The 25,132-nt window shown below is 46.6% G+C and overlaps 1 protein-coding gene and 1 long non-coding RNA gene across 8 annotated transcripts in view; one reads left to right on the top strand and one right to left on the bottom strand.

Moving 5' to 3' along the window:
- The first annotated feature begins 737 nt into the window (after positions 1-737).
- Dock2 (dedicator of cytokinesis 2) overlaps positions 738-25,132 on the top strand; it is a 417,576-nt gene continuing 393,181 nt past the window's right edge. For 3 of the 5 annotated variants that reach the window (XR_010055204.1, XM_039087140.2, XM_039087142.2), the window contains exon 1: positions 738-867. Coding sequence is in view for 4 of the 5 variants with exons in the window: in XM_039087140.2 (XP_038943068.1) it covers positions 825-867 (43 nt within the window). In the remaining variant the exon portion in view is untranslated. The remainder of the gene's footprint in view (positions 868-25,132) is intronic. The other 2 variants (NM_001419946.1, NM_001034001.2) reach the window with 1 other exon arrangement.
- LOC120095065 (uncharacterized) overlaps positions 11,405-25,132 on the bottom strand; it is a 33,084-nt gene continuing 19,356 nt past the window's right edge. Inside the window, exons 4-6 of one of the 3 annotated variants that reach the window (XR_005490114.2) lie at positions 14,881-15,014; positions 14,372-14,471; positions 11,405-11,628 (exon numbers count right to left, since the gene is read on the bottom strand). This is a non-coding gene — a long non-coding RNA (uncharacterized LOC120095065). Of the gene's footprint in view, positions 15,015-25,132 lie in introns of all 3 variants that reach the window. The other 2 variants (XR_010055312.1, XR_010055313.1) reach the window with 2 other exon arrangements.

Here is a 25,132-nt window from a genome sequence, read left to right as displayed (position 1 = left end):
TTGCCTAGTCTTTCCTAATGTGTCTGGGGTAGGACAAGAAAGAGGTTGTGGGAAATAATAATAAAGAGGGAAAATTCAAGGAGACTTAGATCATCGTTAACAGTAGCCCTGAGAGATATTTTCCTTTTCAATAGAATCTATTCCAAGAACCAACTTGGGGTTTTGTGGGGAAATGTTCGTCTAATTCATCCTGGCTGCCTCTTCCCCAGCCCACGCTTGCTGGTGGTGAGGATGCCCTTGACGTCCTGGTGCTGTTGACCAATGGTCTGCTTGAATAGTGCTGGATGGGAGTCTCCTGGGCTCTCAGTGGCACAGAAAGAATGCTAACCAAAGTGACCTCATCTCTATCGTGTCACCACTGAGCACAGGTTCTTTTCTAATCCTCATGAAAAGCAGGTGAAGCACGGGGAGGGGGGTGGGAGGGGGGCACTCCTATCCCATCTTCCTGATGAAGAACCCGGATCACAGAGGATGAGCCCCAAAAGCTTATGCTTAGTCACTAAAAGGGTTCAGAAGACAGGGAAACTCTGTACATGTGGTCTGAGTTGACTTTAAGTACCTGTCTGCCTTGTAGCTACTTGCCTGAGGAAAAGACAAATGAGGGTGGTCTCCAAATTTTTCAGGCAGTCTTCTAGCTCTTGGCAAAAGAGTGTGCCCCTGCTCAAGAAGAAGGGGGAGGAGGGAGTGGGAACCCAGAGGAGGGGAAGGCGGACCTTGAGAGAGAGTTTAAAAAGAGGAAGGAAGTGGGGCCCTGCAAGGCGCCTAACCACCCCAGCCAGCTTCTTCACTAGAGGACAGGAGGCTCTCAAGGCTCCGGTCTAGCCATGGCCCCCTGGCGCAAAACTGACAAGGAGCGGCACGGAGTGGGTAGGTGTGGGCATTGGGTCTGCGCTGCAGAGGAGGGCAGGTGGCTGGAGGGCTTCATGCAGGGAGATGTGACAGAAACTCAAGCATGGGCGGGGACAGGGAGTACCATGCTAACTTATGGTCTGGGACACAGGGCTTCTCTCTGCTGCAGTCGCTGGGTTGAAGGAGAAAACAAAGGCAGAGAAAGTGTATCTCTCCCAAGTGCTCCCTCACACATCCTTAAGATGAAGTATCCTTGTTGACCTTGTACTATTCAGCCCTGTGTGCCAGACTTTGCTTTTTACACAGAGCATTCTCCATTGGCCAATCTTCAAGCCATCATGGCTCCCTCTCCCATCTCCAAAGCCGGCTCCTTTGCTGGTTTGCTCTACTTGTTTGCTCTGAGTCAGGTGACCCCTGATCTATCTGCTCTAACATCCCAGGTATCCAGTTTGGAGTCGGGCTGAAGCCAATGGGGGTCCTTCATTAGAGCTTGTGAAGAGAATGGGTCCTGTCAAATTATCCGAGGATCGCCGTGAAAACGGCCTCATCAGCTTCAGCTGTCTAAGCTCCCAGAAGCCTCTGCTTCAAATTGGGGGCGGAAGTGGTGGCTGGGGGAAGGGAGGTGTCAGGTAATGTGACTCTAAGTGGCACCAGTGATGCAATCCTGCCAACTCTAAGTGAGAATTTAAAGGTTGATTGGGGGATTTCCACACTGCCAGATCGCAGACCTCCCCAAGAGGTCAATAAGCCAGGCCTGAGGCAACTCAGAGGTGGGAGTGATAGATTCAGGAGTGAGTGTGTGTGTGTGTGTGTGGTGTATGTGTGTGCGTGTGTTCCTGAACCACAGTTTGTGATAGATTCAGGAGTGAGTGTGTGTGTGTGTGTGTGGTGTATGTGTGTGCGTGTGTTCCTGAACCACAGTTTGTGATAGATTCAGGAGTGAGTGTGTGTGTGTGTGTGTGGTGTATGTGTGTGCGTGTGTTCCTGAGCCACAGTTTGTGATAGATTCAGGAGTGAGTGTGTGTGTGTGTGTGTGTGTGGTGTATGTGTGTGCGTGTGTTCCTGAACCACAGTTTGTGATAGATTCAGGAGTGAGTGTGTGTGTGTGTGTGTGTGTGTGTGTGTGGTGTATGTGTGTGCGTGTGTTCCTGAACCACAGTTTGTGATAGATTCAGGAGTGTGTGTGTGTGTGTGTGTGTGTGTGTGTGTGTTTGCGCGCGCGTGTGTTCCTGAGCCACAGTTTGAGAGTGGCTACTTTGGGGGTTCTCAGATCTATCCATTCACAAGTGAGCATTTGGCACTTTGAGGCACTTTGAGATGAAAAGTCCCCACCGGAGAACAGACAAATCATATCCACAAGGGGTCTCAGGTTCTCTGTCTATAAAATGGGAAGTTTGAACTTGACTCAATAAAGGCTCCTTTAAAACCTTAAAGCCTCTCCAACTCCGGCCTATCCAGCTGGGGTACCCTGCTAGCAATCTCCACATGAACAGAGGAACAGTGAAAAGGGGCAGGAGGTATGGGCGGAGCAACCCTTGTGTCCTAGGGCATGAGAGCTGGCCTGGGGAGGCATGCGCAGAAAGGAAGGGCTCTTAAATCTGCTGTGAGAAGAGGCAACAGTGTAGTGCAGGGTAAATGGAAACCACACTTTGACCACACCCGTCTTCCCCTACTCGATGACAGGTTAACTATTTCCTATTCCACAGCATTCCATTGTGAAGGATGCTGGACATGGTGGGCACAAGGGCTTGGAGGGAGGCAAAAGTGTGAGGACTGCTGGGCCTTCTCTGGGTGCCTTTCTACATGATTCATTCTTTAGAATGGGTGCCATTAGCCCCATTGAAAGGGGTGCTGATGTCTCCTGTCAAAGCTCCTTTGGTGCCAGAACCATCCTTAGCCACTTTGAGGTCTACTGGGCAGCAGGCAATTCCCTACCAGGTTATTTCCCATTCTTGCTGCACCCTTGACACAGGACTCCATCAGAGATCTAAGAGAAGGCCTGGGGTAGACTCCTTCCAGGCAAGGCAGTGTGCTTAAGAAAGGCACAGCTTCTGCCTTGAGGAGTTTAGAGAAGGTTAGAAGGGTGGGTTGTGAAACCAAACTCAAGTTCAAATCCAGACTTGTTTCTTCATCTATAATGAGGTGGAGATGATGATGATGATGATGATGATGATGATGATGATGATGATGATGAAAGTCTGATGATATTGTTCTGGGCACTACCTGGAGTCACAATTGTAAAGCAACTGGGAAGACTCCTGGCCAAAATCAAGGGACTTACCTTAAAAATGAACAACTGCAGAATCAAGATGGACACAAAAGGATACTCCCAATGCCAATTTTGGAACAGTTGTGCCTACTAAGAGGGTAATGGTTTAAGTTTATAGGACCCCTTCTTGTCTTTGACTTTGGAACATCTATGTGAGGGTGTATTATTATTATTCCTACTTTATAGATGAAGACTCCCCCCGCCCCCAGGTTCTTTGTACCTTGGTGATAATGAAACTGGTTCTTCCATCCCATTGCCCTCAGACTCTAAAGTACTATAGTCAGACATTCTTCGCCATACCAGGAGGTCCCTCGAAGGGGTGTGCCATGGGTACAAGTAGAAAGCTTGTGAGTAGCAATTGGATGAAGCAAGAAGTCCGGTTTGGTTTTAGTAGATGTTTGTAGAGAAAAAGTTGGGGAAAGGAGGTTGCTTAGAGTAGGAGGGGCTTGATTGGACTTCCTTCTGTGGTTCTGGTTCTATGGATTTTTTGAGTAGGAATATCCCATATAAGAAGCCACTAAGATCATTGGAGAGCTGGGCAGGGATTGGACATGGACTAGCAGGGCAATGGATCACAATTCTGCATGTCTCTAACTGCCTACTCAGTAGGTGCAACCCAAATCCACTCAAAATTAGCATGACCTTTGACGTTTGCAATCTTGATCCTCTGTGAGACTGGCCAGTGATGACCTTGGAAGTGGTATGGTAAGGGAGGAGGCAGAAAGACAAAACGGTACCGGTTGGGCTTAAGTTTATTAAGGGTGAAAGCAAACCTGTGATTGCAAACTAAGTAGTTGATTGGTTGAGGTACACGCTCATTTTGCCGCTCACAAAATCCACAGAACCTCAGCTCCAAGGTGGACTTGATCGAATAACACTCATTCCCGATTAGTTTCTTTCCTGTATTTACCGGTCACAGTTTGCTGCCCTTGGAAGCCTCCACCCAGAGATGCTGTGAGTTGGAGAGGTCGAGCAGCCCATTCTATCTTCCGTGCTGCTTCCTTGGCAGGTACGCTCTGCCTCCTGATCTAGGCTGCGCAGAAGTTCCGCCCACCAGGTTCTTTCTGCAGCCATCAGGACTGATAAAGGGAAAGTGGAAGGCTTGGTCTTTCCCTTTAAGAACACTTTTCTGAAGATACAACTTCACACATTTCCTCTTAGAACCTTATTGGCTAAAACCTAATCACATGACCAAACCTACCTGCAAGAACTGGGAGATGCAGTTCGTATTAGAAACAGCCATGGACCTAGCTAATATTCAGTAATTTCACTCATTTTTCCCCATGTTTCTGGAAACTGAAGGCCCAACCTGCCAGGAAGGATGGTTTCTTCTGTGGCCTCTAGTTGATTGGCAGATGGTCACGTCATTGCCTTTTTCCATGGTTGCTCCTCTCTATAGCCGTACCATTGGCATCTCCTTGTCTGCTCATAAGGACCCTGATCAGAATGGGTTAGGGCCTCCCCCAAGGCCTTCCTATTCATCTCCTCAAAGTGCTTGCTGCAGATATGGTTCTATTCCAAGATAGGAGGGACTGAGACTTTAGCCTTTACACTTCAAGGAGACATAGTTAAGTCCACAACAGATCGCATGCGGTCTCTGCCACACGGTGGCCAGGGACTAAGTCAGTCCTCAAGGCAGGAGTCTTCTGATTGAGAATTATGGTGGAAAAAAATGGAATGATATTTCCTCTAAAGTGAGGCCCTTAGGCAAATTTGTATGGAGCCTCACTTATACTCAGCGGGAAGGGGGAAAAAAATCTCTGTTTTTCCCTATCTTGGAGAGTGCCCTGTAATTTATACAAACAAAGGGCAGATTAACAAGAAAAAGAAATGAGCAGAGGGTTATTAGAGTGTACGTCATACTAATGCCCGGGGCACCCAGGAAAGAGCAGCTCAGGGTGGCTGTGAGTGTGCCCTTATATGGCAGCCTAACCAGGGAGAAAAAAGTCTCAGCCAAGTGCCAGGATAAAAGCAATGGGTGTGGGCTTCCAGCAGAGGCTGACTCAGGGAAGGGCTCCCTCAATCTATCTTGGAGTTTACTTCCTGTGGTTTGCATGGCCACAGAATGCCTCTTTGAGGGAGGATTTATGGCTTTCCTGTTTCTAGAATTACCTAATTTTTGTCAGAGAAGAGATGACCCACAAGAGTTTCTCTGTGTAGCTCTCAAGTTTCCCTCTCTTCTAGCTTAAAAAAAATGGGAGAGTGGCGTGTTTTGATGTGGCATAGTTTGATCCTTTAAAGGTGAGATATTTGTCCTTTACAGTTTGTCTCCAGCTCAGGGGTGAGGAATCTTTCCTGAGCCTCTTTTTCAAGTGCTGGTGATGGCTGGTATTTGAGTTTGTTAGTCTGTTAGTCTCCTCCATCTTCACTCAACATTTCCCCCAGGTCAGTATGCCCCTACCTTTCCTTTATGAGAACACTGAGTTCTACTGGATTAGAGGAAACCCTCTCTAGTGACCTCACTTTAACTCCATTACTTCCAGAAAGCCAGTGTGTTGACATAGGTTCACGTTCTCGGATACTGAGGTCACTCTGTTTCTAAAGGGTGGGGGCCAAGGTTGAAGTCATGGCGGGCTCTACAGATGCAGAGAAAGGTCGGTCTTCTGTGTCTCAGCGGGAAAGCTATGAAAGGGTTCTTGCCTACTTCCTAGTTCAGGGATGTGGAGACGCTTATAACTCAGAACCTTGGACAGAGCTAGTTTACGCGGGAATTTTCTTGTATTCCGGGCTCTTTCTGTGAGGAACAATATTTATTCAAATACTTCATTTTAGATACGTGTGGTGTGTGGCAAGTGATGCACTTTTAAGGCTCAAGGGAATCACCCAGAAATCCAGGAAGTCTAGCAAAAAGACTGCTAGACATGCAGCAGTTGGCCTCCCAAAGGGTCTGAACTTGGGCAGCCTTGGAAACCAACGCCTCCTCTCCTGGCTTCCTTCCCAGCCTCTCTAAATACCTCAGCCCTCCTCTCCAGACTATCCTGGTCATCTGAGTCCATCACTCTTTCTCAATCACCCCACCATGACCCCTGCTTGAAATCTGTATGGTTTCAGTCATCCATAGACTCTTCTGTGTTCCAAGAGGGAAGATCCAGAGTGGGGACCCGTTTCACCTTTTTAAGATGGCCACCCATGAAACAGGCCATGATTTTGAGAAGGAGCAAGGGAATCTGTATGTGTGCGGGGGGTAGGGAATGGAGTGGGCATGGGGAGAGATTAAAGAGGAAATAGAAGGGTAAAATATTGTAATTGTATTTTAATTTCAAAAATATAAGAAAAAACAAAGACAAATCTTATACTAGCACAAGAAATGGTTATTACCTTAACTATCGTACTTGGGAACTCAAAGAGTTTATTTCGAAGTCTGTACTTCACAGAAACAAAGCCCTTTTATAAAATCACTCAAAGCAGCAAAAAAAAAAAAAAAAAAAAAAAGTAAATACTTCCTAAGGAATATTTTAATTTTAAAAAGACCACTCAAGTCACTGCTAACCTACATACAGGTTCTCCTCTACTCGGGGGCGTTGTCCTGGTCTAGTTCAATTTGCTAATGGCTATATTTGGGTCACAGGACTTGTCACAGTACCCTTCTAGGTAGAGGTCTGTGGAGGGGACCATGCCATCTGCATGGGTGGCATGCCTGCAACAGGCTTCCCTAATAGTGAGAGCGAACACTCCTTTAGAGGAACTGGTTCAACTGCCCTAGTCATCAAGGCAACAAGAAACACTGTTTACTCGCTTGCCGGCTCACTAGTTCGTCCTTCCCTTGTTTCTTGCATAGTTGTTGGTTGTCCCCCAAGTCCCAGGCACCGTGTTAGTCACCAGGGGCTGCTAGAGTTAGCCCTAAATGGGCCCTACCATTTAGGAGCTTATATTCTGGTAATGAACCCTGTGGGTCAATCAACAAGCATACAGTTAGAAACTATGCGCTGTCCTGCTGAAATAAATGAATACTTATCTATGGGGGAGCATGTTATGGAGAAGGGTCTTAACATGGATCGTCTGCAGGTCCCTGAGCAGTGGGAACATAGTTCTAAAGGAAATGCTTGCAGGCATCCTGGGACACCTGTCTTTGGAAGAGAGGCCAACTGTGTCTTTGGACCTGTCCCAAGATACTCATTTGGTGCAACAAAAACACGAGATTGAAAGCTTAGTTCCTTCCCAATGCTAATTTTTTGGTCCCTGGCCTCTTCCTTTGTGATGTGTCAGCAACAATACCCTTTGGGTGGGTTGATTAAGTCCATGTAAAAGCCTACTATGCAGATATAGGGGAACCTCACCAGTCAATATCCAGTTTTCAATTTCCATTGAAAGATGCAATTTTCCAAACTTGACTTTCTCCTGCATCCAGCATCCTCATGGATTTGCTGTCTCTTGAGACAGGGAGTGTGGTACCATAATGTTCTGCTCATCTCTGGATGTCTGGATAGGCTGCTGCTTCTAAAGCTTACTGACCTTTAATTGTCAATAACGGGCACCACAGCCTATATTCTGTAGCATATAATGAACAAATGGGGGTGATGTTGTTTGTCATTGGTACCCAACTCTTGAGGAATCTAAGTAGAGACACCTCAAATGCCATCTCTATTAGGCACTCCATCCCTCTCCCTCCTTCCCTCCCTCCCTCCTTCTTTCTCTTCCTCCCTCCTTCTTTTCCTCATTCCATCCTTCCCTCCTGTAATTGCTGTGAGTTCAAGAGCAGTCAGGCTGAGTCGCTGAGCTGCTGAAGATGTCCTGTTTTGTTCTCAGAGAAGTGCATCCTTTGTCTCCCTGCCCCAACAAGGACAAGGCAGCTTCAGCACTGGCTTAAATTCACAGTGGCAGAAGCTGAGCTTGGAGGAGCGGGATGTGGATGTGATCAACATGTGGATGGCTACTGTCACAGAGGTCTCTCTGGCATCTACTCTCGGAGAACTCATAGTGCTGACCACACACTGCTGCTGTTGGGTCATGGGTTACGCTGCAGGAAGGAAAGAGGTTCTAGTTGCATTGTAACATGAGGGTGGCGGGTGGAAGGCCGGGGGTGACTTGTAGTGGGACAGACCCTGAGACACCCTCACTGGTGTGATCAGCCACCATGGAGCGGAAACACTGGTTTCGGCTGAGTGCTGTGGGTCTACCTGGTATCAGTTACTTTTCCATTGCTCTGAAGAGACATTGCGACCAAAGCGAGTTATAAAAGGGTACAATTAACTTGGGCTCCTGGTTCCAGAGGATCAGAATCCACAATTGTCACAGCAGGGAGCATGGCAGAAGGCACAGTGCTGGAGCAGGAGAGAGAGGGAGGGAGGGAGGGAGGGAGGGAGGTGGGAGAGAGAGAGGGAGGGAGGGAGAGAGAGAGAGAGAGAGAGAGAGAGAGATATGCTAATTGGGATTGGTGAGGGCTTTTGGAAACCTCAAAACACACTCCCAGGGCCAAACTTCCTAATCCTTTTTATATACAGTCCCACCAACTGGGCACAGAGAATTCAAATGTATGAAGCCCTAGGGTCCATTCTCATTCAAGCCACCACACCTGCCAAGTGAGACTTTGTGCTTGCTTCACCCGCAGCAGCAGTGAGGGAGTTTCCTGAGGGAAGACTATCCTGATTGTAAAGCAGTAAGAAAGCAATAACGTCTCCAGGAGGAAGTCCCTCTGCTGCGTGGGAGGCCCGTGACTGGATTAAGGGTGGAAGCGTAAGAATGGACTGCGTGGGAGGTGGTCATGGGGAGTAATGACTTCTGTGCATTGTGGAGACTTCATTCTTGATGGGAAAGTGGGATGAGGTATTTCGGGGGTTGAGGCAGAGCAGAGAATTGTCACATCTTTATGCTCAGGCTGATGGTTTCATGGGATGTGAAAAGGGAGTTAAGTGTCATAGCCAAGAGGCTGGTGAGACAGCGGCGGCAGTGGCTCACCCTCGAGGGTGGCTTCAGGTGTGCTGACACAGAGACCTCGCTTCTGGACATAGTACTGAAGGTGGGATGTGAGAGGCAGAGAGGTGTCTGAGGTGGTCCTCATGGCTTCCGACATAAACAGCTGGAAGAGTCACAACAGCGTTGGGGATCTCTCTACTCGCTCTTGGTCTAAGCTGTCACCAGCCTCCCTTTAAACAGTGAATTGCCTCACCCTTTCATAGCACAATGCATCTAGAAAGACCTGTGTTTCAGTGTCCGAACCTCACCAGTACCCTGGAGGAGGATGTTTTTACCTTTATAGGTGAGGAAGCTGAGAGATGGTCCCAGCCCACTTTAGGTTCTTTGCAAATCACACCTCAGTCCCTTTGCCTTGCCACTTGGCACTGTGGCCCACTTTCTATTGCTCTAACGGCACACCTGCAGACTGGGAAATTGTTTAAGAATAGAAGTTGGCTTAGCTCATGGTTTTAGAGGCTGGGAAGTCTAAGAACTTGGCATGGGCACCTTCTCGGCATTTGCTGAGGGTTCTTGCAGCTTACAAACATGGCAGGTGGTACCACGTGCCCTGCATCACATGTGCACAGACTCAAGTCTTCGTTCTTGTTCAAAGTAACCCCAGCCACCTTGGGGTCTACACTCATGATGTCATCAAATCGTAATGCAAGGACTCAGCAATTACATTTCCAAATCACCAGCTTGTGGGGCACCCATCATGTTTGAATTAATAAGTATGTATTGCTTTTCCAGGTAGGAGCTGAGGACAGAGCTCCACTGGGATTCATTATGAGTCCATCCAGCCCAAGAGTAATGGAACATGGGAGGGCAGAGAATCTAATTGTTCAACAATGGGTTCCTTGAGAGCCCAGCAGAAGCTGCAGGCCCATCTGTACATGCATAGTCTGTGTTACAAGTCAGTCACCCCATCTGTGGAAGCTAGTTCAAGTTCCAGAGAAAGCGAACTCAGTAACCACTCTGTAAACTGTCATAATGGATGTAGCCAAGACTCTGTGTGTCAAAGTATTCTTGAACTCAGGAGCTGCCAAGAGTCGGAAAAACATCTTTTTTTGTAATATTCTTCCTCTTTCTTTCTTCATTTTGTTTCCAATCTATTCAGATCACTTTGCCTCCATGATGCCACGATGAGTAGTGACAAAGCAACCCTGCCTTTGAGGATGCAGACCAGTAATAAATCTCTGGACAAGGTTACAAATATCCCACAGTTACTACTAATCCCGTTTCTCAGGTTGGGGCAGGTGAATCCCTTGTATCATATTACCAGGATCCTGCTATAACTTCATCATATTTCATTTCAGTCCTCTGTTGAGTTGTCTGGGACCCTCCATAGAATATAATGCCAAGACTGACCCTCTATCTGCTTCTTTAGTTGTTGCTGACTGGGTGGAAGGATGAATAGATGGATGAGTTCGTGGGTGGATAGATGGATGAAGGGATAAATGGATGGGTAGATGAGGGAGGGACCAGGGAGGTAGAACCAAAGTTTTCCCATTTCTGGGCCTTACAAGGTTCAGATGGACTGAGTTATTCCATCCAGCCTCCATCTTCTCACCCCATCCCTTTCCTTCCAAGAGGCTGTGCCCTATGAAAGCACCACAGATCTTGACGTCTTTCCTGATGATGACCCTTTCAGCCAGCCACTGGGCCAATCAATCCCACTTGTTCACAGGTTGGAAATCCATTGAGATGGCCCTGCTGTGTCCTCACAGGTCTCGCTGACTCCTCACTCACCCCGCCCTTCCCGACCCTCCCACCACTCTTCTTCTGCCCCTTGCCCCTGCTCTGCTCCTCCCTCTCTTTCTAATCTCACTTCCCTCACAGGACCACAGTTGCTGTGCCCGGCAGCTCCGTACCACAGAGTTCAGGGAGCTCCTTGTTTCTCCTTTGTGTGGCTCTTCCACCAGATTTCAGAGGGTGCAGGAGAACAAGAGCCATTTAATCCTCTAACCTGAAGGGTTCACGAGACTGTCAGAGACTTTGAGGTTATGTGGTCGATTTCATTCTTTCTAACTGCACAGTGTATATGTGAAAGTCGTGTGCATGCACTTGCGTGCGCCCGTGCTATGGAAAACATCTACATCATTCTGAACAGGATTTACCTGCCTTGATACTGTGAGTTGGACGTGATTCTTTGATATAGGTCTATCTCTTCAATTATACAGTGGTATGTCAGTCCATTTTCTGTTGCTGTAACAAAATACCCAAAGCGGAATACTTAACAAAAGAAAGAGGTTTATTTAGGTCACAGCTTTAGAGGCTGAAGACCTGAGAGTGATCATTGGCTTTGTCTATTCCGCAGCAGGTGAGGATTTCAGGGCCACCTGTGCTGCCATGCTAAGAGTAGAGATGACAGAGGAAGAGAAGACAGAGACTGGGAAGGGGCCAAGTGCTTCTTTTTATAACAACTTTCTCTGTGGGAATAAATCAATCTCATTTCCAAAAGCCATGTCCCAATGACCTCTCCAGCTTCCACTGTGTTCAGCCTCTTGAAGGTCCCACCATGTCCTAGTGTTGCCACTCTGGGACCCAACTCCAATTCCTGAGCCATTGCGGTACATACTCAGTCCATGTGTGAACCAAGCAGCATGTCTGGCCTCTACCTATCAAAAAGAGCATCCAGCCTTCTACCTGGCTCCAAATTAGGGCAAAGATAAATATCATCAGAGGGAAAATAGTCCCAAACTGAGGACCTCTGGACTAGAGAACTCAGAGTTGGAATCCCAACCTGAATTCCTGTTCACTCAGTGGGATCACTTTGACTCACTAAAGAGGACACGGGGATGTGCAGCCCCAGGACCCATGCTCCAAGGCCCTCCCTGGATGGTTCAGTTTCCGGGATCGATAGGCATCCCATCATAGCCTCACAATAGCTGTTTTGAGGACTGCCAGTTTGGAATTTCTATATGTGTCCTTGCTGGAGTGAGTGGCCTCGGGTGGTCGCAGTCCCTGGGGACACCTCTTCGGTCCTTGGCTGTGAAAACAACGTCTTCATGGGTTCTCATTGACTTTTTGCTGCTGATGTTCCTGGGTGAGTCAGGAGATGTTCAAGTCCTTTGTGAGGAGCTAGGCCCCTGAGATGGGACTATCCGTGATGGGGAGGCTAAAATGGGATGTTGGCTGTAAATTGGCTAAGGACTGAGGCTAGGAGTAAAGTCTCCCATTTGCCTATGTCATGGCCAGGATATCAATGGTGCTTGTTCTAGAAGTGTCCTTTGCCCACGTTTGTTTGTTTTGTGTGTGTGTGTGTGTGCGTGTGCGTGTGCATGTGCGTGTGCGTGTGTGTGTGTGTGTGTGTTTGTGTGTATGCCAAGGCTCTAGTGTGGAGGTCAGACGACATCTTGTGAGAATTGGTTCTTTCCTTTGGCTATACGAGTCCTGGGAAATCGAACACAGGTTGTGAGGTTTGACAGTAGGGACCTTGACCTGTCAAGCCACACCACCAGCTCCTGTCCTAGATGATTTTCTGCCTTTTCCATTGTACGCTTAGAATGCCGACAGGGGCTGTGCCTTTGTAGAGTGGGAACAAGTAGGCCCTCCCTCAGCCTGGTCAGAAACAAACAGAGGGTCGGAGATAAGCAATCACATTCAGCAAAGAGTGCCATTCTGCCCTGGAGTTTCCTGTTAGTAATTTAGAAAAGTTGAACTGAAGCTGGTACTGGTGAGCAGAGTCACTTCCCTTGTCTGTTTTCCCCTAACAAACGAAGCTTTGAGAAAACAGGTCTTCAGGCCAAGGGAGGATGGGCTTATAAGTGGTTATCAGTTACTTTCGTTATTTACAACCAGTGAGTCCTTGGGACCGATACATACGTTTCACTGGAGACACGGTTACAAACGTTTCTGAGACATCTTAAGCTGACAGATTTGAACTCTTTTGTCTGACAGGCGTGGGCAGGGTGTGAGGGAAAGGACTCCAGTCAAAAGCCACAGGAGACTGAGCAAAACTCAGTATACCCTGCCCTCCTAGTGTGCTGGGTGCTGACCTGATTTGCTGTATAGGCAAAGCCCCATCTGGGTGGTTTCCTTCTGTGGAAACCGCAGTGGATCCTGCAGCCCTGTCAGCCCCAAGGCCAAGTCCAACCTCTGGGTTGGAGGAGAAGAGTCGGTGCACAGCTTGCTTAACAAGGACACTAGCACATTGGCATGTGTCCAAGCGCCAGCAGCCAGTGGCGGGCGGAGAGGACTGTAAGCCAGATCACGGGCAGAGGGAATGGAGAAACAGTTTGGTTATGCAGAAGAGAAGTCTCTGAGCCCTGGAGCTCTCTCCTGTCTTGCTCTTAAATAAAGGTTTAACTTCACTCAATGGTGACCCTCTGTGCCATTGTCTGCAAACTGCTGGGAAGTGGCGTTAAAGGTGGCATGAAGCTGGGAAGGAGTTAGTGGTGTAACGAGTAAGCTGGCTTTCGGAGATCTTGTAATAACTGCTTAAAAGAAACGGGGCACACACTGATTAAGCTCTTACTGAGGTGTGGTGTTGATCCTGCAGACGGTCCGGCCTTTCGTGCCTTTCATGATTAATATTTGGTGGGTCTTTTCGGAATCTTTTGACAGAGAATAAAATCATCCTCATTGAGAACGAGGATGGCCACGTGGAATCTTGGCTAACTGGGACGGCAGATGAGGAAACGTGCTAGAACTTACTCCCAGGTGTTAAAAGGGGCAGGGGAGGTGTTAGATTGCAGGTGGCTTGTGGTTATATCATCTATTCATCTGGAGTTCTGATTGGCCGCCTTGTGTTAAAAAAAAAAACTGGGTGTTGTCTTCATTTCTTGGTTACTTAGAGGAAGCAGGAAGTCTCAGAAATGGTTTGTAAGAGCTAGTGAATCACAGTTAGCTTACTCATCTGAGTGCCTGGGGCCAGATAGCACAGGTCTAAGGACCAGCTACAGATACGCCTGGGGCCAGAGAGGGCATCCTATTGCCTTTTGACGGGAGCTAGAGCTGCTGAGGCCTAGAAAGATGGAGTCTCCTGCTCAGTGTAGGCTGTCTGGCTTACAGCAAGACACGTGCGGCACACACACTCGGGCAGGCATACCCTAGCCAGGTTCCTCTCTTGGGGCACAAACTGAGAGAATAGCACACTGTGGCCTTGTGCTTGAGGCCAGAGCCAGTGAAAGACAGGACTGACCCCCTGAGCTGGTGTCTGAGACTCTGCCTCTTGCTTTCTAAGCTTCACTGCCTCCCAGGGGCGAATTTCCATCCCCAAGAATACTCTCCTCAGGAGGTTAGGGCCATAGGGCACGTTTTGCACTGGGCCCCATTCAATAGCCCAATAGCACTGTCTGAGAGGTACCATTAGCGCACTCCTCCTAAGAAAATGTGACCCAGAGAGGTGCAGTTACTCACCCAAGGCCACACTCAACTAAATGGCAGAGCTGGCATCCTTCCAAGTCACTGAGCTCTCTTTGATGAGTTTAGAGGGACACTGTGCTAAAGAGATGGGAGACTGAAGAGGGAGGGAGGAGAGAAAGGAGATGAGTTGGGAGGGGGTTGTCCGCCACGCAGAAAAATCTCTACAAAGCCTAGAGGTCTCTCAGGATACCCACAGGCTCAAACCCATGGTATAGTGCTCTCCAAGCTCAGGCACTGCTGGAATTAGGTAACTTTACTGGTCTCTTTGTCCCTCATTTGACATATGGACACGATTCCTTACACTTGGAAGCAGTGCCGTGAGGATTAAATGAGTAAACCAGAAGAGAGCTTTGAACAGCGTCTAGTCCAAGGCAAATGAACAACTAACATTGATTCTCCTCCGGATTAGTATCAGTCCACACTCCCAGGTTGGTGAGACCTGCTTACATAGTTTCTCTCCAGATGCCTATGAGGGTAGTCCAAGCTGGCACGGTAACACTTACCTCTAGACACAGAGAGGAAGTGCAGCCAAGGAAGGGCAGCCAGCAGCTGCCGAGGCAGCTGTCCCACTGTTCCCAGAGTGGGCAGCAGCAGGGCTCACCGCCTTCATGTGGAAGGACCCCGGACACTCTCCTTCCTGATTAAAGAGAGAACAGAGCTGTGAGGATGTGGATGCTGCATCCCAGGGAGCCCCCAGTCACCCCGCGTCCTGGTGAAACCTGATACTCTCTAACGACCTGGACTTCCGGAGGAGGGCGGGGCTGTCCATTTCATCCTTGTTACTGCAGATGAGCCTATTCCTCCTGCCAAGATGTGGAGGCCATCCCGCCTGATTCCCCTCGAGGTTGCGGCACATCACTGAGGGCATGCTCTCTATATGGCCGGCAACACTCTTGTCCCTGGCTCCCCGAGGCCAAACTTCTCCGCTGTCCTACTCACCAGCGCACCTCTCCCTCCTAGCACCTCACTGCGCTTCAGGTGCTCGGTGCACAGACATTTCTCGATAATTCTGACTAAACACACGGATTCTCAGTTTGCTCTTTTAACCATGCTAGGTTGCACAGTTCAGTGGCATTGGCCACGGCTCCGCCTCCATTGCCGAGCGTTATAAGATTGCATTTCTCCCACAATGAATCTAGTAGCCATTAAGCAGTAACCCCTCTCTCTGCTCCAGTAACCATATAGTTATTTAGTTGTTGGCACCTCTGTTTATCTGTTTCTGATCTTTCATGTAAATAGAATGGAGCATAATATTGATGGCTCTTTGGGTCTGGACCCTTTTACTTAGTATGTTTTTCTAAGATCTTCTGTACTATGTCATGTATGAGTACTTCGAACCCTTATCTGATTTCATAGTATTCTATTGTGTGCATATACCGTGTTTTGCTTATCCAGATACTGAAGATAAATCAGGGTTGTTTTGATCTTTTAGCTTACGCTAACAGTATCCAATAAATATTCATATGAAGGTTTTTTGTTTGAATTCTTGACAACCTGGGGTGAGAGTCCAGGAGTAGAATCAATGGGTCCCATGTTAATTCTGCTTGCCTTTGAAGACTACTCACATTGTCCCCTAATTGCTATTCATGTCTTGTTCCTTTGTTAATTTTTGAGGATTACAATTTTTCTGCATCCTTTTCAGAATTAAAAAAAAACATTATGACCATACCAATGGGTGGTCATATCATATGAGGTGGTATGCTGTGCTTCTGGTGGTATTACCAGTTCCCTAATGACTTTAATGCCAAAGGTCTTTTCATGTGCTCTTTGGCATTTGCAAGTGTCTTAGTTAAGGTTTTACTACTGTGAACAGACACCATGACCAAGGCAAGTCTTATAAGGACATATATTTGGGGCTGACTTTTGGTTTCAGAGGTTCAGTCCATTATCATCAAGGTGGGAAGCATTGGTAGTGTCCATGCAGGCATGGTGCAGGCAGAGCTGAGAGTTCTACATCTTCATCTGAAAGCTGCTAGTGGAAGACTGACTTCCAGGTCCTAGCATGAGGGTCTTTAGCCCACGCCTACAATGACACACTTACTCCAACAAGGCCACACCTCCTAATAGTGCCACTCCCTAGGCCAAGCATCTGCACCTCCACAGCAGGTCTAGGGAAATCACTTTTTAATACCTTTGCACATTTGTAACTTGATCTGTGTTGTCACTTTGTTGGTGCAATGTAAGAGTTCTTTTTAAAGGTCCAACTAGTCTAGACTTTTACTTCAGATCCGATTTGTTGCTGTGAGTCTCCGAGTTAACCACTGCCCTTTGCAAAGGAAAGCTTCTTTGAGGGCTGAGAGAGGCGCTATCTCGTGGCTGTAATTACAAACAGCTAAAGGCACTTTGAAGACATGTCCACTTAGTGAAACAGTAGTTACAGGGTCTGTGACCTCCCCATCCATGAGCTCTTTTCTTTTTTTTCTTTTTTTTTTTCTTTTTTCTTTTTTTTTTTTGGAGCTGGGGACCAAACTCTGGGCCTTGTGCTTGCTAAGCAAGCGCTCTACCACTGAGCTAATGCTTGCTAAGCAAGCGCTCTACCACTGAGCTAAATCCCCAACACCCGTGAGCTCTTTTCGAATGCTTCTTTGCTTGTTCCTGAGTTTGTAATTTAATTACAACATTCTCCCCTCCCATCCTCACTCTAAACCCTCTCACATACCCCTCTCACCTTCAGACCCATAGACCATAGATTAAGACCCACTCAACGAGAGGGATGTCACGCCTGGTGTCAGAAATCTAGATATCTACTCAGAACTAATGGAGTCATGGTAATTGGAGGAGAATCTACAACCTCTGGTTTACTAAGCCAGCATAATCCCTAAAAAACTATAAACACATATGTGTTTGTATATGCATATATATCCCTAAATATAACCCATCTAGTTCCATATTATGTTACTGGTATGTATGTTTTTAGAGCCGACCATTTGGCACTAGACAACCAATCGGTGTGCTCTTTCCTGGGAGGGCTGTCTCTCCTACTCCCAGTTTTCCTCAGCTGTCTGTGTTTTTGTTTGTTTCTGTAGGATTGAGGCCCTGTGGGGTTTTCCCTGCCGGCTTAGTCGTGTTTGCTCATGTCGACCCTGTTCAGCTCACATTGCAGCAGCAGTGTTGGTGGGATGTTACGTGTGTAGCTTCTAATATTAGTCGGAGATGACATCTCACGGTAGACTCTCTGATCCTCTGACTCTCACAGCCTTACCGCTCCCTCTTTTGCAATGGTTCCTGAGCCTTGGCTGCTGGAGTGTTGTGCAGTTGTAGCCATTAGCACTGAGCTCCAGAACTCTGCATTCTGAATGGTTGCGGTTTTTCTCTAACGGTCTCAGTCTGCTGCAAAGAGAAATCTCCTTGCTGAGAAGTGAAGACGACACTTAGCTCTGGGTATAAGGACAAGTGTTTATAGATTGTTTTTAGGGATTATGCTGTTTTAGGAAACAAGTGGTTGTAGATTTTCCTCAAAAACCATGAATTCATTAGTACTGAGTGTTGTGTTTTATAAAAAGAAAGAGAAGGCCAGGGATATGTTTGGTAGAGGTACAGTATGGTGTGGGTCCATGCTAAGGAGGAGGAGAAGGAGGAGGAGAAGGAGGAGGAGGAGGAAGAGGAGGAGGAGGAGGAAGAGGAGGAAGAAGAGGAGGAGGAGAAGGAAGAAGAGGAGGAGGAGGAAGAAGAGGAGGAGGAGGAGGAAGAAGAGGAGGAAGAGGAGGAAGAAGAGGAGGAGGAGGAGGAGAAGGAGGAGGAGGAGGAAGAAGAGGAGGAGGAGGAGGAGGAGGAGGAGGAGGAGGAGGAGGAGAGGAATAGAGGAGTTGAGGCCAGCCATGAGAGAGAGGGGAGGGGAATGGGGAGAGAAAGGACAGGGGGGAAGAGGGTAAGAGAGCAAGAGAGCAAGAGAGAGAGGAGGGAGCAAGCGACCCCTTTTATAGTGAGTCAGGCATATCTGGCCATTGCCAGGTAACTGGGGGCAGAACCTGGAAGGAATGCTAACACTGAGTAGGTATCTAGGTTTCAGATACCAGGTATAGCATTCCTCTTGTTGAGCAGGTCTTAATCCAATTGGAGATGTTGGTGGCTGCCAAGGTATGTGTGCCACTACTGCACCCTTAAGGTTGTTGAGCTATGCTGGACATCGATGTGCTTTATAGACGCTATAGCTGGGTAGGTCGAACTGTTGGCTTCCTCCCTCCTTTGGAAACTTGCATGTGCTTTCTGGTACCACAGAAGCTAGTCCTCGGGGAGAGAACATTCAGGTACTTTCCAGCTCAGGAGCCTCTGGACCCTGCGTCTGAAGTATGTGGTGTCTTCAGCAATAGGGTACCTTTTACCTCTAGGGAGTAACTAAGGGTAACATCGGGAGGTTGTATATTTGAGGACGTACAACTCTTAGACAGCATTTGCACACAACTCAAAAGAGGGCTTCTCATGTCTGGTACTGAGGGTTTTGTTAGATGTTCTTTGGCTCTGGAAGGGTCCGTTGTCAGCCCAGAGGACAGAAGTTGACCCAAACTGTAGTATATTTATAAAACTGAATTATGTGCATTGTAGGGCCTGTGTGTGTGTGTGTGTGTGTGTGTGTGTGTGTGTATGTATGTGTGTATTTGTGTGTGTGTGAATAGTTAACACTATGATTCCTTGTGGCCTTTTCTGACTATGTAGTTATTTCACCTCCCTCCCTCCCCACTTCTGTGTCTCCCTCCTCCCTTCTCTGAGGGTCCTCCATTTCCCATTTTGCCTATCAGGTCATTTGTCCCCTGCCATTTCCTCTCCTCCCACCTCCTTCTGCATTTACCTTCCTCCCCTTCCCCATGTCCTTGATCAGATTACGTGTACCCTAATATTCTCTTCTCTATTTCTTCCCAATTCCCTGAACCTGGCAATGGTCCCATTTTACTATCCTGGTTTCTGACTAGATTAACAGGATCAGGCATGAAGCAGGCCTCAAATCTAAACAGAAACAGTCTTGCAATCCCAGTAGGAGTCATCTCAGGATCACGCCAGCAGGTGGGGTATCTTGCTGGGATTATCATTGCTGTAGAATGCAGGGTCACCACTGGGTCAGACCATTGGTGATTTCTCTCCCCCAGCAGCCTGTAGAGAGAGCACCCTTGGGCACTATGAGAGTCAGTCAATAGGGAGGAAGCTTCCAGCTCAGTTCTCAACTGTCTTCTTTGTGTTCTGCTACCGAAGCATGTGGTGGGTTCCTCAACAGGGTCTTATTATCCAGCTCTGTGAGCAAGCTGGCAGTAGCCTGTATTATTCGCAGGGAGGGAGTGCTCTGGTCATTATCTCATAGACATGTATTCCATGCTCGGCACTGGGGTTTGTGCTTAGTAACCTATCAATTCTGGGAGCCATTATCCATCCTTGTAGGGTGAGTCTGTACAAATTCCTTTATATATATATTATATATATATTATATGTGTGTGTGTGTGTGTGTGTGTGTGTGTGTATGTGTTAAATTATCTTACAAAGTAGTGGGTTTGCATGTGTCCATTTCATGCATCCTTAGTTTTATTGACCCTCCCCTTCAGGTTTTCTTCTTCTCCATCTCTGAACTAACCTTTCCACCCACAACTTCTCCATCTGTCTGCTTTACTATTACTTATTTTCTATTGTCTTACTGCCCTTAAGGCCATTCCTTCCCTCTTTTGGGACAGTTCTAGCTGTCTGATTTCTACAAACACTCCGACGTAGGCACATAAACATAAGGATTCAAAACTAGGGTCCGCATGTAAGAGTCAAATGTGGGGTATCTGTACATCTGAGCCTGGATACCTCACCCTGTATAATTTGACAGCTCCAACCATGTCCCCTAAAAATTGCATCATTTCACTTTCTTGATTGTGGCCTTGGGTGCACGAAGGTTTTTAAATGACCTCTTTCTCTTAATCTCTCTCTCTGTGATGGTTTATATAAGCTCTGCCCAGGGAGTGGAAGGATTAGAAGGGGTGGCCTTGTTGGAGTAGGTGTGTCACTGTGGGTATGGACTTTGACACACTAGTCCTAGCTGTCTGGAAGTCAGTATTTGGCTAGCAGCCTTCAGATGAAGATGTAGCTCTCTCAGCTCCTCCTGCACCATGCCTGCCTGGATGCTGCCATGTTCCCGCCTTGATGATAATGGACTGAACCTCTGAACCTGTGAGCCAGCCCCAATTAAATGTCTTTATAAGACTTGCCTTGGTCATGGCGTCTGTTCACAGCAGTAAAACCCTAACGAAGACAATCTTTTTCATTTTGTTTTATTTTGTTTGTTTGTTTGTTTGTTTGTTTTTGTTAAGTCAGGGTTTCTCTGTGCAGCTCCTGGAGCTCACTATGTAGACCAGGCTGGCCTTAAAATTACAGAGATCTGCCTGCCTCTGCTTCCAGACTACTGGGATTAAAGACATGTACCACCACCACCTGGCTAGCTTTCTACCTATTTTTATATAACAGATGTTTTTGTTATATTTCTTAGTTGGGTTTGTGACGGAACACCATGACCAAGGCAACTTATAAAAGAAAGCATTTAATTGGGAACTTGCTTACAGTTTCAGAAGGTGAGTCCAAGAGCATCATGGCCATAGGTAGGCATTCATGATGCTAGAGCAGTAGCTAAGAGCTTAACCCCAACCCACGCACAGCAAGCAAGTAGACAGAGTGAGTGAGACTGGGCCTGGGGTAGCCTTTTGAGCCCTCAAAGCCCACCCTCAGTGACACACCTCCTCCAACTAGGCCACACCTCCTAATCCTTCCTAAACAGTCTACCAACTGGAGATCAAACAAACATTTAAATATGTGAGCCTATGGGGCCATTCTCATTCAAGCCAACACGTTATGTATTTAAGAAACCATGGCGAACTCAGGGCTTGAAAAAAAAGTAAAGCTGCGATTTCTTCTGAGAGTTTTATAAACATTATGATCTTGATATGTTTTGAGTTAACTTTTGAAGGTATAAGATAAACACCTGTTGCAGTCAGAATATGAAATGCCCTCCACAGACTTACTTCCTGCAAACGTGGTCATCAACTGTTGGTGCTAAATTTAGAGGGCGGGGCCTAGGTGGAGGGCCTTGGGGACTATTGTTTATGTGTGGCACCTCCCTCCTCTCTCTCTCTCTCTCTCTCTCTCTCTCTCTCTCTCTCTCTCTCTCTCTCTCTCTCTCACCTCGCTTCATGGACTCTGCCACATCTTTCCATGGCCATGAAGCTCTGCCTCATACATAGACCCAGGTGCAAGAGAGCCAAAGGCAGGGAGGGAGACTTCTGAAACTGTCAGTCAAAACGAAGCTGCCTGTGCAAAGTATGTGTCACAGATAGAGAGGTCTGACTCATGCGGTAACTGATTTCCATCTTCTGGGTGAAGCTATTCTATCAACTATTGACTATAAGACGCCGATAAATTTTGCGAATGCTTTCTCTTCAATAGTTAGTGTGATCATGTAACCTGTTTCCTTTATGCTATTGGTAAAAGTATATTTCTTTTACTGTTTTGGATAGTGAACAGTTCTTGCATTCTCAGTGAGATTCCATGGTGTCTTTCAATAAGGTTGCTAGATTCTGTTTGCTAATCTCTTGTGTCTACATTCACAAGGGATACTGCTCTTATAAATTTCTTGTATTAAGCCAAGACTACCCATAATACCTGGCGAAGTATTTCCTCCTTTCTTTTGTGGAAGAGTTTAAAAAGAATAAATATTGATTTCTTCTATCTTAGAGAATTCATGTTGAAGTAATACGACATTGTGCTTTTCTTCTTTGGAGTGTGTGTATGCACAATGTCTCTGTGTGTTTTCTATGTACATATTAACATGAGATTTTACACACACACACACACACAAGCACGTGTGTGTGTGTGTGTGTGTGTGTGTGTGTGTGTGTGTGTGTGTGGTGGGCAAAGGTCAGATGTCTTCTTCAATTCCTCCTCACCTTACTGGTTTGGAGATCCGTCCTCTCTCTGAGCCTGGAGCTCCTGACTGGCCAATGAACTCAGGGCTCTGTCTGTCTCTACTTCCTCCCGTGGGCCTCCGGATGCACAGCAGCAGACTTGACTCTTTTATGTGGAAGCTAGAGATCCAAGCTTAGGTCCTCATGCTTGCCCCTTAAGCACTTTACTAACCGAGCTATCTCCCTTTTGGGTGTTTTGTTTTTTGTTTTTTGTTTTTGATAACTGAATTTGTGTTTTTTCATGAGTCAGTGTTGGTAGTTTGTTTCAAGGAATATGTCCATTTCATCTAGGTCACCTCATTTTTTGGTGTACAAGTGTTGAAAACCCCTTCTCTTGTGAAAGTTTCATTTTTGATTGTGCTCACTGTAAGGGGCAGTAGGGGAGGCAGTAGCTAGAGGACCGTCTGCTTCCAATCTCTTTCCTTTCTGAATTGTTGGCAACAGTGTCCTCACTCTGACTCTGGTAACGTGAAGCCTGTATTCATTTTTACTCTACCTGCCTACCTGTTTATCTCTTCCACAGAACACATTCTGGCTCTGCTCCTTTGACGCGTCTCCCCTCTAGTCTGCCTCTCATTGCTTTAATTTGTGTTGTTTTCTTCCTTTTGTCTTCGGGTCTCATTTGCCTTTCTTCCATCAGTTGTTAAAAATTAGAAATATAGGTAATTTGAGGTCTCTCTTGTGCTTCCAGGCAGACATCTATAGCCATGAAATGTTCCAATTACGCCTCTGTGGTATTCACGAGCTTTTGGTAGACTGTGTTCGCATTTTAACCTGTCTGAAAAGATTTCCCAATTTTTCTTGTGAGTTTGTTAGCCATTTTATTTTGCTTTGCTTTTGACCCTCATTTGTGTGTGTGTATGTGTGCATGCATGTGTGTGCATGCATGTGTGTGCATGCATGTGTGTGCATGCATGTGTGTGCGTGTATGTGTGTGTGTGTATGTGTGTGTATGTGTATGTGTGTGTGTGTGTGTGTGTGTGTGTGTGTGGTGTTTCAGCTTTGATTCTGATATTTCTGTTATTTCTCTGTGGTCACAGAAGATGCTATTCATAATCTTAGTCATTTTAACTGCCAGAGATTTGCTGTGCGGCCCAGCTTGTGACCTATGCTGCAGCGTCCCTGCACACTGAGAGGAGGGACTCTGCTGCTCTAAAGAGCAGCGTCTTACAGATGTTGTCCAGGTCCAGTTGTTTGTGGTATTGGCCAATTTCTGTTTCCTTTTTGACTTTGTGCCTTGATAGTCAGTTAATGAGCTCTTCAACTACTGTTGTAGAACTGCCTATCTCTTTAATTGGGTCAACGTTTGTTAATATAGTTCACTGCTCCATGTTTGTAACTACACCTCATCCTCTCTTTCTCTCTTCTCTCCTCTCTCTCTCTCTCTCTCTCTCTCTCTCTCTCTCTCTCTCTCATCAGACCTATTTAAGTACCTAAAGCTAGTCTCTCTAAACAACATGTAGTTGGATTGGGATTTTTAAAAATTATTTCCTATAATCCCTTTTTAAAAATAAAAATTATATATGTATGTGTGCATGCATGTATATGTATGTGTGTATGTTGTCTGTGCATGTCTGTGTGTATGCATGTATGAATGTGTGTGCATGTATGTAGTGTCTGTATGTGTATGCATGTGTGCATGTGTGTGAATGTATGTATGTGTCTGTATGTGTATGCATGTGTGTATGTATGTATGAGTATGCATGTATATGTATGCATGCATGTATGTGTGTATGTATATGCATGTATGTATGAGTATGCATGTGTGTATGTGTGTCTGTATGTGTATGCATGTGTGTATGTGTATGCATGTGTGTATGTATGTGTGTGTATGTGTATGTATGTGTCTTTGTGTGTGTACACTTGTGTGTATACTTATGAGTACGTGGGTTTGTGCATCTGGGTGCAGAGCCCTCAGAGGACAAAAGAGGGAGTTGGGTCCCCTGCAGCTAGAGTCACAGGCATGTGAACCTCCCTAAGTAGGTGCTCAGAACTGATGGGTGCAAAAGTGATTCATGCTCTTAACTGCTGGCCTGCTTTCCCATCTCAGCAACCTCTGCCTTTTGACAGGAGGTTAATCTCCGTGTACATTCTAAAGTAGATATTGAGGAGAGATTTTCTCTTTTCATGTGGCTGTTGGCTTTGTGCATATTTTGCATCTCTGTTTTCGTTGCTCCTCAGTTTTCCATTACAACTTTGTTTGCACGTGATTAGTTTTCCCTCTGTTATCCATGATGACCATGGGGTCATCACTTCACGGTCGCACATGGACATGGTTGGGCTCAGTCCTCAGTTTTCATTTGTCCCTCTTTCACACTTGTCTGTGTCTATTTCCTTTTAAAATCTGTTTTCCCTTTGTAAATATTTTCAAGGTTATTCAATTTTTAAAATTATTTCGAAGTGGTAATATGTTAACCCACTCTGAACTCCCGGCTGGCGGCGCACTTCTTGTGTAAGACTGGATACGTCCCACTCACAGAGACACAGATGGAGATCAATGCAATATGCAAGAGGTTTAATGATCCAGTGCACTGGGGTGGCTCTGTAATCTGGACAGAGGCGACCCCCGGTAACAAAAGCACATACCTTTATACACGCACATTGACCCCCTTACATTCGTCAATGGTGAGATATCTTTGGCATGTGGATGCGGGACTGCTAAGCGCCCTTCCCTTTTTGAGGTTAGCTTATTCACAAGGATGGAGGACTGCTAAGGGTGGTTAGTTCATTTCCTGGAACAGGGTGTTATCCTAAATTCTTTGGACAGTGTGTTAAAGTCCCAGTCACCTGGTGTTTCCCTAAGGCAGCCTTTGTCCTTAAAGTTTGACTCTTACAC

Source organism: Rattus norvegicus, chromosome 10 (genome assembly GCF_036323735.1).
Source record: "Rattus norvegicus strain BN/NHsdMcwi chromosome 10, GRCr8, whole genome shotgun sequence".
Lineage (NCBI taxonomy): Eukaryota > Metazoa > Chordata > Mammalia > Rodentia > Muridae > Rattus > Rattus norvegicus.
The sequence above is the reverse complement of the archived record's forward strand: the minus strand, read 5'-3'. Positions and strand labels throughout refer to the sequence as shown.